This window comes from Eucyclogobius newberryi, unplaced genomic scaffold (assembly GCF_026437365.1).
Source record: "Eucyclogobius newberryi isolate DKJ021-1_F unplaced genomic scaffold, fEucNew1.0.hap1 SCAF_1, whole genome shotgun sequence".
NCBI classification, from domain to species: Eukaryota; Metazoa; Chordata; class Actinopteri; order Gobiiformes; family Gobiidae; genus Eucyclogobius; species Eucyclogobius newberryi.
In genome coordinates this window covers 24,011,546-24,025,783 of record NW_027315723.1, presented here as the reverse complement: position 1 = coordinate 24,025,783, position 14,238 = coordinate 24,011,546, and the positions used below count along the sequence as shown (strand labels likewise).

The 14,238-nt window shown below is 38.8% G+C and overlaps 1 protein-coding gene across 2 annotated transcripts; it reads left to right on the top strand.

The window, feature by feature from the left end:
- The first annotated feature begins 600 nt into the window (after nt 1–600).
- On the top strand, nt 601–10,981 carry txlnba (taxilin beta a). Of its 2 annotated transcripts, none has more exons than XM_072440579.1 (11): nt 601–708; nt 3,295–3,477; nt 4,043–4,109; nt 5,212–5,297; nt 5,373–5,543; nt 6,308–6,502; nt 6,590–6,709; nt 7,640–7,714; nt 8,769–8,861; nt 8,981–9,076; nt 9,853–10,981. In XM_072440579.1, the coding sequence occupies exons 2-11, from the start codon at nt 3,298–3,300 to the stop codon at nt 10,750–10,752; spliced, it is 1,983 nt and encodes a 660-aa protein (XP_072296680.1). In that variant the 5' UTR covers nt 601–708; nt 3,295–3,297; the 3' UTR covers nt 10,753–10,981. The 2 variants fall into 2 exon arrangements, with proteins under 2 accessions (XP_072296680.1, XP_072296671.1); XM_072440570.1 differs by lacking the exon at nt 7,640–7,714 and adding an exon at nt 7,519–7,593.
- Nucleotides 10,982–14,238: the final 3,257 nt, after the last annotated feature.

Below are 14,238 nucleotides of genomic sequence, written 5' to 3'. Positions count from 1 at the left end.
AAACCCACCAAAGTACATGGAATTACACCTTTTTTCTGTTTTGTTGTCCCCAAGACCCCACTGCAATGGATTGCACTCCCAGGTGTAAGTGTTAGGGATGCTCTGCCTCCTTTTCCCCCAGTCCACCCCTGGCTCATGGTGGGGGGTTTGGGGAGAATGGGGAGCAGTGCATTTGAACATGACCGAATCAAAAGTGAAGTCAGCAGAGCTACATCGAGTGTGCACTGAGGCCGCTCCACACAGTGGACCAACATGGGTGAAAACAACAATAATATAGTGTTCTCGTTTTTTGTGGCCAAATCTTCAATTTAAACTCTATATTCACCTGAAATAGACATATGGCATTTTGAATAAACGCTTCCAACTATTTCCCCCCGTTCTTTTTTCATTTGAAGTTAGGCAATATGATCTAGATACATGGTTCTATTTAAGTTATATTGTGTTCAAGTTCAATAATTATGATTGTGTATAATGACTCCTCAAGCAACTATATATATATATATATATATATATATATATATATATATATATATATATATATATATATATATATATATATATATATATATATATGTCCTATCTATCCCTTGTCTTGTGAGTTTTCCTGTGTCCCAATAGCTCAGAGTTATTTTGGGGCTCAGCTGTCGACGGGACCCTCCCTCATTTTGTCCCTGTCCCTCTGTCAGTTCTCGGATCTCCTCTGAAACGGTAAGTCTCTTTAACACGGCACAAACTAACATGAAAACCTCTATAGCCATTGTACTAGCACAAACTGTCGTGAAAACCCTAATTTCTATCAATTTGGCCAATTTTCAGTTGATTATGATCATGATGTGTGAAGCAATTGGTGAGAAAATGGCCACCGTTGCTCAATGGTCTTTCTATTAATATTCTGCCATGTCACGTAACAACATTAGAGCTTTAAACAGGTTTAGGAGACCATTACAACTTGTAAATTTGTGTTATCTGATTCATGACTACATGCTCCTGTAATATTGTATTGTTAAGACATTGACGTTGGTTACTGAATCTGGCTTCTCACCTTGATACCGTTTCCCAATGCTGGACTTTCATCACAGTATTTACAGCTTTTTAGGGAAGTCATAGAGTAGCTTTGATCCAGCACACAAAAGCAAATATGGTAATGATTTATAATTTTTTTCTGCTAAATGTTTTATGTTATGTAGATTTACTCATAGTCCAAATATTTATTGTTTATTAGGCCGCAGTTATTTTATTACTTGGTTTACAGATTTTTGAATTAAATAATGAACAGGCGGACGAAATATAAATACAATTTCAATTTCAAAATATTTTTTCTTCCGGGTTTACCCAAAATGCACCACGGGAGGGGGGGGGGGGGGGGGGGCAGGAGTAACAGTAGATTTAGCGTGTTTTGCATTGGTAGAACTGACACTTCTAAGTGTGCCCCCTTAGTCACGGCAAAACGCGCTGGAGAAAATGTGGTTAACGGGTTTGAAATGTGGTGTTTGCGATATAAAGGATTTGGCGCGGCGTCAAGTTTAAAAAGTCAAAATATTTGCATTGGATCAACAAATGACCAAACCAATTGTAGAATGAATAATTAATAAACTAAATGATCTTTAATTAAATAGTTGTATAAGTAAAATTGTTTGGCATTATCAGACCAGTGGATTGTTTTATCAGCTGTTGAACATAGTTTTACTCTTGTTTATGTTGATCCTGTTTGAGGTCCGGGGTCAGTGGGTGGGGTTTAACTGGTCTTTCTGGGGTTTCCTTATCACATCAGCAGGGGTCTTATTTTGACACTATCAGGTGTACAGTACTGACATGAGGGGGGGTGATTTCCAGCCTGGCCTTATATGGGGCTCCCAGAATAGCCCCGTGTGGCAGCTGTGGGTGAGGGCTGCCAGGCGGCTTTCTCAGGGTAATTATAACTGAGGAGATTCGGGGAAAACCAAGAACTGACGCACTGAGCCATTTCTCACTGAATGTGCTGCCGGAGAAACATTAGGCTAATCGAAAATCACTATGTTTAAAAAAAATATCACTGTTTTAAAATGTAATTATGCTAAATGTTCTATGACTGCTTTCCGTGTGTTTTGCCATAATGATTCATTATTGAATTTACACTTAAGTTTTCTGTTATTTGGATTGTTAATTTGTTTCATATGATAATATTTGTCTCACATTTTACTTTGAGATTAGAAACCAGGAAGCGTTGTTAATGGGAAACTCTAAATGAACAAAAAACATAGACAATTACTAACTTAAAGACAGAACAAGTTCTGTATATATACAGTCAGTGAAATATCTTAATGTAGTTGTATTGACAATACAACAAAGTTTTTCTCTTTTGTGTGTCCACCACTAGCTTGTCTTCACAGTAATGTTATTGCTTTGCCTGGAATTTTCCACAGGTCGGAATTTTCGACCTATCCCTCTCGAATTTATTATATTATGTGTTTTTATTGTCTTAAAGGAGCATGCATTCTGACTGCGCCTCTCCACAGATCTTACATGTGGTGTCACTTGCTTGTCTCCAGGATGAGTTTAATGCCACACTGTAGAGCACACTCAGCAAAGCAATAACATCTCCTTGTGCATCTCTAATGCTGAAGTTATTTACATTATGTTGGCTTGCAGTTTAATTTATGTATCTATAGCTTAACACTAAAGCCAAAGCACCTGCCAATAAGATGTCCCCATTTAAACCATGACAATAAATTATACTAAGGACATTCACACAGCAGCTGGTCACATATGTAGTCACTACTACTAGTCACTATACAAAGGCTTTATTTATAGTGAACAAACAGTTGATTAAAAATAAACCTTATTAAACAAACTTTTAAAGCAAATTCAGGTGTAGTTATTATAACATGATTCAATGATAAGTTTGTGGTTAGTGTGTGGTTTAGGCCATGCTTCCTGCACGCTTCAAAACATGCAGTTTTTTCCGTGCAGAGAGCAGATAATGACTTCCTTCATCTAATGTCAGGTATGACAGGTTGTGTAGAAACTTTATTGATTCAAAGATTTGGGCACAGTAGATCAAATGATGCAATCCTTTAAAGAGCAAACAGTAATATGAATTAAATAACCCTTGTGTATCAGAAGAAGCATATCTCAGAATATCTCAAACATTGCATCATATTATAACACAAAGCTGAAATCCATGGACATACATATAAATGCATATCCATGGATATACATAGTGTATCTAAATGCATTACAAAAAATATGTCCTTGATTGTTCATGTCCATGTTTGAATGACTGTGAGGTGTTTTTTGCGTGCTTTTTTAACCCAGACTATGGAGACTTCAGTGAAGGCAGCTGAGGTGATGCTTCCTCCAGACGTCACAGAGCGCTCTCTGGAGGAGAAAGAGGAGACTGCAGCCTGCGCCTCCTACAGCCCCATGGACGAGTTCAGGAGACGACTGGACGAGATCGTGAGCAGCTACAGCAAAAGCCCCAGCGTCCTCGAACAACAGGTCTTCCTTTAGCCCTCCTCACACATGCTCCCCGTGGGAAGTTACCTGGCGTTTTGCTAGTGACAAGTGTGGATGAAGCAAGAACTGAATTTCCTAAATTTGTATCTGAAAATTTACAAAGGAAATCGACAGGACTTAAACAGGGAATAAAGGCAGAAAATTGCCTGTACCAGTGCTTGTTTCGTTAGGAGACGGGTTTTCCAGGTTATGCTATGCAGTTAGGTTCAATTTTCCTTCAGTTTGAATGATGCAACACATTACTATAGTGATAGAATACAGATAGACAAATATCAGATGTGAACAGAACAAACAATGGCAATGTTCTGAGACTGAAACATGTCCATGGGGGTCAGAGTGTTCTGGCAATCTGGACATGACAATTTACTGATAATTGTGTGTGAATGGGGCTTTTGATTGAATGCATTTGATCCATTGAACACACAGCACGACCCATTCAATACATAGTGGTATCTAATGCATGTTTTCATTATTTTTTGTGTTCTATATCAGTAGTTACTGACTAGAATGTGAATTCCTCTCTCAACTGCCCTGTTTGATTCCTCAGACATGGGCTGAGCCAGACGTGGACAAAAGGAGCGAGGAAGAGGACCACAGCGTCACAGTAGAAACAGGTCAGACCAAGATTGAGTATTTAACAAAAGCCTTGAACTGATTCGGCAAGAGAATTGTCCTTTTGTTGGCAGTGGTTTGTGTCCAGCTCAGGACAGATCTTGTTGAATAGATGCAACAGCTGAGGAGGTGTTTCCCATTGAGATAATAGTAACAGTTAAACCTGCTTCAGCCCATCACAATTGGTGACATCAAAGTTTCATTTACCCGACAGTTGCTCGAATGAAACAGAATTAGAAGCGATGACCGAAACGTGTTCTGGCAAAAGTGTAATGAATGTGTCCAATGTCTGACATCAAGTCCTATATCAGATAGATTACTGTTGTCATATTCTTGTGCAAGATTTGTGTAGAGCAGGTGTAGAATCATTTCAAACACTTCATCAGCTCCAACAACACTAATGTATCTGCTATAACCCTAACCCTAACTTTCTGTTGTGCTAAAATTACCTTTTCTGGTTAATTTATGCATCCATTGTCTTACATTCTCACAGTTAAGTATTGACTCTCATTTTTACTTAAGTTTGCTATCCTTCCAACTTTTACAACTATTGAATTGTGGGGGAAACACACGCAGAGAGAAAGAGTTAGCACTCCAGAAAGTCGTGGGTTTGACTCTTGAAGTGGAGGCTCCTGCTTAGAAACTCAGCAGGACTTATTTGATTAAAATATTAAGATAAAAGCAAACTTGTGATGTGGATTGGGGCTGAAAATCAAACAGCTCTGTTGCCATTAACCCAGAACAGACGAGTACTTAGTTCCATTTATTTTGAAGAACGTGTACTTTTCAGACACAATACTTTTACTCCTGCACTTACTTGTTTGTCCCACTGTGATTAAGTCTATAGTAAGCAAAGTTGTATGTTGACAATATAAATGATTTTAACATTTGTCTTTCTTGCACTGCTCCTTCTGATATATCCCACGTACTTGAGTCATGTCCTGGATCGCTACTTTGGACTTCTATTTGAGTCAAAATATGTTTACGTTCCTTTTCATTACTCTATCCATCCTTACAATCAAAATGACACTGTACTTCAATGTAAAGGAGATTATGAACATATTCACAGTCCCTTGATCGTTGTCTTTCTGTTGGTCCTCACAGACCTGTCGCTTATCCGCCAGAGCTTGAGCCAGCTGTCGTCCCCCGAGGAGAAGCTGCAGGAGCTGGTCAAGAAATATGGAGAAATGGTGCGTCCCGATTTTTATTCTGTCCTGCCACGTTTCACAAATCTCTGACTTGGCCTGTATATTTGCTGTATTCAGGCCTCCCTCCGTCGCAGGGACGAGCAGAAACTGTGTCTGCTCCAGCATAAATTCAGTCGCCTGCTGGACGAGAGGCAGCAGCTGCAGACGGAGCAGAGGAACAACCTGACCACCCGGAGCAAACTGGAGATGTTGTGCCGAGAGCTGCAGCAAGAGTACACTGTGCTCAGGGTGAGGCCGATGGACAAGTGTCAGGAAGAGTTACAATTAGCGACCATCTGAAAGGTCCATTAAAGCCATATTTTAGGAATTGTCTTGAATTTAATATTGTACAAGATTGAGTGAGTGCAGTAGTAGTTTGTGGTGAAAAGACACTGGGGAAAGAACAGTGAGTCAGTTCTGGAATTGGCAAAAATCGAAAATGTTTATGACATGCATAGATTGCTTAATGATTGTTGGTGACCAAAGAGGGACAGTTCATGTGAAAGCTGGAGTTGTTTTTCCTTTCAAAGAGTATCTTGTTAATTAATATACACAAATATTAAACTGTAAAAAAATTGAATTCCATTGCTAAATCTCTGGATAGCCACGGCCGTAGGGGGCCAGGCCAAAAGGTTCAGTCCAGCCCTGGTCAGAAGAGTCTAGATTAAGGTGCTTTATAAACAGAAGCAATGGCGCTTAGAGCAGGGGTGAAACAACATCTGATATCATAACTTAAATTACGAACATCTTTATGTTATGCAGACCTCAAATTAATGTTCCATTGCTTAAAAAAGATGAAATCTATGTCAATTCCAACATTTTGAATGAATCAATTAATTGTTTGTGGCCCTTCTTAACTCTATATAATATATTGATATAGAGTTAAGAAGGGCCAGACAAGAGGCCTAGAGAAAGACCAATAAGGAAATGTACGGATCTGGTAAGAGTCTGTTGACCATAATGTAAGACCTGATGTTTGCCTACTATTTATTCATTTGATGTGGTATTTTCAGGACGAAACCATCGAGCGCTGCAGAGAAGAGGAGAAGAAGAGAAATGAAATGACAAGCCAATTCCAGGAAATGCTGACAGAAATCCAGAACCAGATCGAACAGCACAACACCCGAAATGACAAACTGTGCACGGAAAACAACAACCTGACGGAGAAACTGGAGGGCCTCATGAACCAGTGTGAACTCAGAGAGGAGGTCAGCCCACAGCCTCGGTGTAGAATATAACGTTGCTGTATTGTAGCGTGTTCATGAATAAAGATTGCATTGTTTTGTCTTGTCCAGAGTTTGGAGAAAATCAACAAGCATCGTGACCTGCAGCTGAAACTGACCGAGGCCCGACTGGCTCAGGCCAACGTCCTGTTCGGAGAGGCCGACGAGAAGCACAAGAGAGAGAAGGAATATGTGAGTCCCTTTACATGACCACATATGTTTTAGATCATACAATAAGAAACAATACCATTTAGGATGACTTTTTGACTGAACACTGTCATTTGTACATACGTATTTGAATATATCACGATTAATATGTTGCCTTTATATGAGAGTGAAAAAGCAACTTATGAGAAATATTTAAAGGTGCATTTTATAAAATTTCTAATGGTAAAATTGTCTCCTGATTCTTCCAAAATACTGCAACAAACCTAAACTATTGATAATATCACATTTTGGAACTGCTAAAAACAACCACAAATCAAATGAAAGCCATGAAATAATGCAGTCTTTGAAGCTCTAAACAAAATGTTGTTGTTTTCCATGACGACCACAGTAAAATTTTGAAGCTTGAATATCTTTTTTTTTTTTTTTTTTTAGAGCTGAATCTAAATTATCTAATCTAGATACATAGATAGATTAATAATAATAATTAATAATACATTTAATATACTAAGGACTATTTTTGCCCTTGGAGACAGGCAGGGGACATACAAGTTACACAGGGTATGAATAATTATTTCACACATAAAACGACAAATTGTACAACAATCAGCAAACACACATATAATATTTTTTAAATATATATATATATATATATATATATATATATATATATATATATATATATATATATATACTAGGCAATGAGTCTGTGCATGTTTAATTGATTTTCTTAATAATATTGATTCTATAGCACCTTTATTACAACTGCAACAAAAGTCCATGTTGTACAGTGTTCTGTTTGCCTCTAGATTGACTGTGTATGTCTCTGTCACTAGCTGCTTAGGGAGGCTATTGACAAAACAAAGAAATGCTTCACTATGAAGGAGCAGGAGCTGTCCATGAAGAAGAAGGTAATCTGCGTCTCTGTGTTGACTGTGTCTGTGGTCTTTTCTGTAGTTACTGGTTCAGGCTGCAGAGTGGAAACTGCAAACTCAAACTCTCAGAGAGCAGGGGACTGTCATGCAAACACAGGTGAATATGTCAAGAAAACAGCAACCATGCAGTTATAATGTAGAGTATACACAGATTTATTATGTAGGGCATAGCAAATATAGTTGGACTGTACAAGCCGTAAAGTACTGTACTGTTTCTATAGAGGAGACCCACATGTTGTCATCCTCACACGCATATTCATTCATTTTAAAGGGACTGGTCTATCAGTGGTGGATGAAGTACTTAATGTCATATGTGTGTTTTGTAACGTAAAAGTATTCATACAGGAGCAAAGATGCTAAAAGTGGCTAAATCTACTCTAGTAAAAGTATTTCAGATAGATTTTGAGAACCAGGAAACCCTCAAAAGAACAAAAGAAGTGATCTGGGTACAAAATGTTAGTGATTTTTGTTGAAAAAACACAGCTGGATACATTTTTGTAGATTATTTTATTTGTTTACTTTTGATTGCTGAACGTTGGGACATTCACTCAAACTATGAACGTGCTCAAAACAACCTCTCAGCCATTTCAGGCAGTTTCAAACAGTAAATAAAAGTACTCTTCACTTTTTAGTCCTGTTGAAGAATGTAGTAGTGTAGAAAGTATCTCAAATCAATCTGAAATTAAAGGGCAGATATCTAAAAATGATATTACTCTTCTACAGTACTTTTTCATTTGTCACGTTCCACCACTGAAATCTAACGCTCTTAAAATGGCATTTGAAAGAATCTATGTGGCTTTTTCTTGCTTATGAGGACATTAAATAACACCTATTAAACTCAAGCTTCTGGTATCTATCCATCTCAAAACTTCCTGTTTATCTTCTCACAACACCTTAACAGTTAACCATCTTGCTGACTAAATGGGCTACTTTCTTGGCTATATTCTCTTTTAATCTACTTCTTCACCCTACTCCGATAAATGTCAAGTGTGGCAGGTGTGGAAGAAAGCCTGACTCTTCAGAAAACCTATTAAAATGCATGGCCTTGTCTGAGGAGCAGCTGTTGCAACATCTCTGCTGTTTCAATGCAACATTAAAGTTACGTTTTTAGATTCAAGCCTTTTCTGATAAAATGCGTCTCTTCTCCACAGCTTGCTCTGTACGCTCAGAAGTTTGACGAGTTTCAAGCGACTTTGTCCAAAAGCAATGAAATCTTCCAACGCTTCAAGAAAGAGATGGACACCGTGAGTAGAGTACAAACAGGGCATTTGCTGTGTTGACCTCATGTGGAAAAAGACAAAAGGACACTATGGTGCTTTCTTACAACTGCTGCTTCACTAGATATGTGTATTTTTCCTGACAGATGTCTGACAAGATGAAGAAAATAGAGAAAGAGTCCAATCTGTGGAAGACCAGATTTGAAAACTGCAACAAGGCCCTGACAGACATGCTCGAGGAGGTAGGAAACAAGCATGTCATTAGAGGAAGGAGTTTGGCCTGGACTCAAAAGATAGTTATTGCGATTCAGTAGATGCAGCTATTGTATAATTTATATGGATTCTGGCCCTTGTTTACAGTATGGTTGCTAGGTTACGGTCATGGAATTACCTCTTCCTCTGTCACATCTGCGGCTCATGTCCAACCAGGAAGTAACATTATAGAGCTCGGGATGGAACATCAGAAAACGTCCGTTAGCGTGAAATCCGCCATGTTCTGTAGTGCCAGAATAGGTATCAAGCTTGGTATGTAGCATCATTTTCCTTCAAATCAGGAAGAACTCCGTGTCTGAAATGTCTGAAACGAACAGATATAAAGCAACAAGTGTATGAATCAGAAGTTCCAGCAGGTGCCCCTCCTCCACCGGGAAAGTTAGAGCAGTTTCCCCACTATAGAGCGCACTGGATTATTAGGTGCACTGTCAATGAATCGTCTATTTTCAATCATTTTTCATAAATAAGGCGCATAAGGTGCATTGAGCGAAACAAAACGTGTACCACACAAAATAGCTTCGAGGTCAATAAGCACAACCAGAATTAATCCATACATAAAGCGCACTGGATTATAAGGCGCTCTGGTTTTTAAGTGTGCCTTATAGTGCAGAAAATATGGTAGTTAGTTAGTAAGCACCACTTTTCTGCTTGTGTCCATGAAGAAGTTTTTTCAACACTTCCACTGCATTGTTTGAATACAGTGCTCAAGTGTGTTTCTCATCCATTGATTCTTCTTTCACTACAGAGAACAGAAAAGGGCAAAGAATACGACGTGTTTGTCCTCAAGATCCAAAAGTTGGAGAAACTGTGCCGCACCCTTCAAGACGAACGCAAAATCCTCTACGACAAAATCAAAGACGTCCGCCATTCCAACGCTAACATCCCCTCCAAACTGCTCGGCCTTCCTCCCCCTGAGTCTGAGTCTGTTTTGACCCACGAGGATATCGACGAAATGCAAAGTAAAGACCCAATACTGACCCAGGACATGAACCGACTCAAAGAGGAGCAGGCGAAACTTCAACGTTTTGCAGCTTCACTGTTTGATATCGATGATCCCGTGGAAGATGTGGTCGAATTGGACTTGGAAGAAGATAGTATTTCGTCTGCGTTTGTCCAGTTTCAAACCAAAAAAGATTCAGTAGCAGTTAAATGTGATGTAAAACAAGAAGAGATTAAAGTCGTGGTGGAAGCATCAACCACAAAGGAAGAGGAGAAAGTGGAGAACTCAATAAACAAACAAGAGGTCGAGCAACGTCCACAAGAAACAACACAAATGGAACAAATGGAAAAACCTGACGAAGATGCAAAGGTTGGACAAGACGTCACTCAAGAGAAAACTACATCTACTTCCGATTCTGTTCAAGAAAATAACAAGCAGCAAAAAGTCGTAGATGAACCAAAACCTGAAGCTCCTAAAGTTGAAGAGGTCAAAGTTGAAGAGGTCAAAGTTGAAGAGGTCAAAGTTGAAGAGGTCAAAGTCAAAGAAGTCAAAGTTGAAGCCACAGTTAAAGAGGAAAAAACTGTTGAAGTAATGGAGAAACCTCGAGAAGAAACTGCTTCTAAACCAGCATCCGAAAAGAGTGAATCTTCCAAGAAGCAAGTGCCCAAAAAGAAAAAGAAGAGGAACAACAAGACTGCAAGCTAAAAACTGGAGGCGTTGCATTGTAGACTGTGTTGAATCCTGTGTAGGTTTTCGTGAAGGTTTTATAAATCAAGTAGTTTATCCGTGATCACCGAGGACCGATAGAGAAGCAGCTGTTTTTCCACAGTTTAAATGTGTGGGGTGTAAAAGGAAGAAACTGTGAGCAAAATACGAAACCTTGCCTAAAAAGCAAGGATCAGAAAAATAGCAAAAAAAAGAGTTTTCAATAATGCTACGTGTCGTGTTGTTATTTAAAGTTTAATTTTTGAAGAAAATCCACACAAGTAATACAGTAAACATCCACTTGAAGGCACATTTCTGCCAAACGCTCTTCTCAGGATTCAGGGGGAAAAGACTTGCACTACAAAGCTACGACCACTAAGGGGCAGCAGTGAACAACATTTAACTATCCACAGAAGTCCTGTAAAATACTGACAAGAGAAAGCACAAGAGGAAGCAGTTACTAAGTTAGTATTTCATTCAGTAAATGTATTTTAGTGTAGAAAATAATCCACAATCTTTATTTATAGAAACCAATGTCCATTCTATCAAGCTACAATAGGTGTGTTGCATCATAGTCTGCACATAAAGCAATCACTTAGTCTGATGGCAGATTCAGTTAAGTCTTTTAAGTTACACCGAGGAGCTAACGAAGAGCAGGAGATGAGTGCGGCTTTAGAGATAAAACAGCAGCCGAACAAAGGAACACTTAAAGGCAGATAAGGACTTAATAAAGAGCGGAGAGAGAGAGCGAAGGGGGTTGAGTTGGAAATGGTGGAGCTGCAGAAGACTGAGCTATGACCCTGCGGTGGAGATAAGAGGCCGCTCTAAACCAGGCGGGGGGATCAGACCGATTCAAGATGGCCACCGTGTCCTCAGCAGAAGCTCAGCTCACGGGATGAAAGATCCTGATGCACCTCCATGATAAGGATGACTGAAAGGGTTGTGGATAATTAGGGTCAGGCCACAACTTTTGATCATCTAATTTCCCTTTTTAGCTCCTATAGTCACTCGGATGGTACTGTAGCAGAGTGGTTAGCATTTCAACCTCTCAGCACCCTCACCAAACCCTGCTGAAGAACTATTAGTTATATACATGCGTTAGCACATCCGGGAACATGTGCAGTGGCAAGCGAGTCCGCCATTTTGAAAGGGGCACAACAGCACGTCTACTACATACGAAATCCAGGAAATATGAGGCCAAAATGCCAAAAACCTGCTTAATCTGTTAGGACATCGCTCTGTTGACTGACCAAGAAATGATAGCTTTGTCGTGTACCTTAGTTTTTTGTTATTGTCTAAAGAATCACAGTATTCGTAGCTCATTATGCCGTAGAAAAGGATGCGGTCGTGTTACTTTTTATATATCGCGTGCCCCTTTTAAAATGGCCGCTATGGTGAAGTCCCGGCTGTATCACGTCACCGCAAACGCATGTATATTAAAGATATGTTGTATATTTTAACAATTCAATATTTCCACACACAGAAGTTAAGAGATGAGATAAATTGACAGAAACCAAATATTTCAAGATGTTTTGATCATCCCAATGATATAATTCAGATGATGTTGTGGCAATCCATAAGAAATGTACTAAACCATGTCTGTAATTGTCTTTGTTGAGGTTTATGTATCACACTAAATGTGAGTGGACTGTAAAATTCAACCCAAAAGTACAGATATACTGGCCTTTCTGGTTTGTTAGTTTTCTTTTGTTTTTTTAAATACATTAATCATACTTAATAAGCCACTGAAAATCTCCAAAACAACATTTACAAGCACATTTTATTTCCCACCTCTACACCAGACTCAAAAGAGTTCAATTGTAAAAACAGATATCTCCTTTTTTTAAATTTGAAGTGGATTTCCAAAGAGGGGTGGAATAATAGTGTGATTGATTAAAATATATTTGGCTTTTGAAACACGCCTCTGATGACTTTTTAAATATCAACAAATCTCTTCAAATACACTGAGCATTTAACCAGGTTTTAATTGTGTCCCTCATCGTTAACTTACTCAACTTTGTATTTTGATTGATTTGTGCACCTTTGAGTGATCATTAAAGACTTGAGTGTTTAGAGTTCTTCACCTACCCCCTTTCTCCCCCCACTTTGTTGTTCTTTCTTGTGATTATCAACATATTCAGACTCATACATGAGGTTAAAAAATACTGCATGGACATTTTTCCACAATAAAAAACACATTCAAATCTGCTGCTTGTTGTACTGAAATCCCACGGCAGCAGGAACAGGAAGTCAATGGATTTGTTTCTATTATTAATAAGTACAATAAACAAAACATTAATTCTTTTGAACACCTTTTCATTGATATCTCATGTTGTAGTTGATTGGGGCGGATAGATCTCTGTCGCCCTCTGCAGGCAACATTGAGATTTATCTGATAATTGTGTTCTGAAAATAAGTGAACTTTACTATTTTGGAGTTCCATAAACTTGCTTCTCATGTCAACACGGTTAGAGCAAACCAGAATATAGCTTTTTTATCAAGGTGGTAGACCCTAGACCCACCATTAGAGAAGTTATAAAGAGCACCTTTAAGATGAAAAGAACACGAGTAATACAGTTATGACACGTGGTATTTTTGTGTTTTATATATTAAAGGGGAGGTACCCAATCCTTTCATGTACTAAAGTAATAAAGCATGAAGTGAAAGGAAAGCACTTTTAAACATACATTTACCGTATTTATATATTTATATATATACAGTATAAGTCGCACCAGCCAAAAAAATGCATAATAGAGAAGAAAAAAAACATATAAGTTGTGCTGGAGTATGAAATGCGGTTACAAGTGTGAAAATAACAAATAATATCACATATAAGTCGCTCCGGAGTATAAGTTATAAGTATAAATACAAGCATAATTCGCACCTCGGCCAAAACTATGGAAAAAAGGTGAGACTTATAGACGGGAAAATACAGTATGTACTGAACTATATTCGGCAGACATACTTTGAATGAAAGCAATTTGAACACTGAAATTATGATATGCGAAGGGAACTTCCTGGACCACCTTATGACATCAGTTAGTGGAAGTGTCCTGAATCCTAGACAAGGAGACTGACCTAAATCTGCTGGATTACGCAAACATACATGAATGAGACGAAAGAAAACTCCAGTCATGTGTTTCATTATAACAAGGAAAACACAGCGTTGATAAAAGTCAATTCCGCAGAACACAGACCTTTTAAAATCCACATTAGAGAGGTTTTACCCCATGGACCTCACCCTCCCTTTGAGCCTGTTTTCAGCCGGTGTCTCCAGTGCGCAGTCCAAATCTGATGTGCTAACAGTGTGAAAGCAGTGAGTGTGAATGGTGCTGCAGCAGAAACAGTGCTGAGCTTTCCTCCCCTTCAACGTGACTTTGAACGCATCGATCGTCACCTGTTCCTCATTATCCACACTTCACTGACTTCACCGCATTTACACCTTCATACTGTATTACACCTGCCCCGATGGCCGTGAAATAGGGC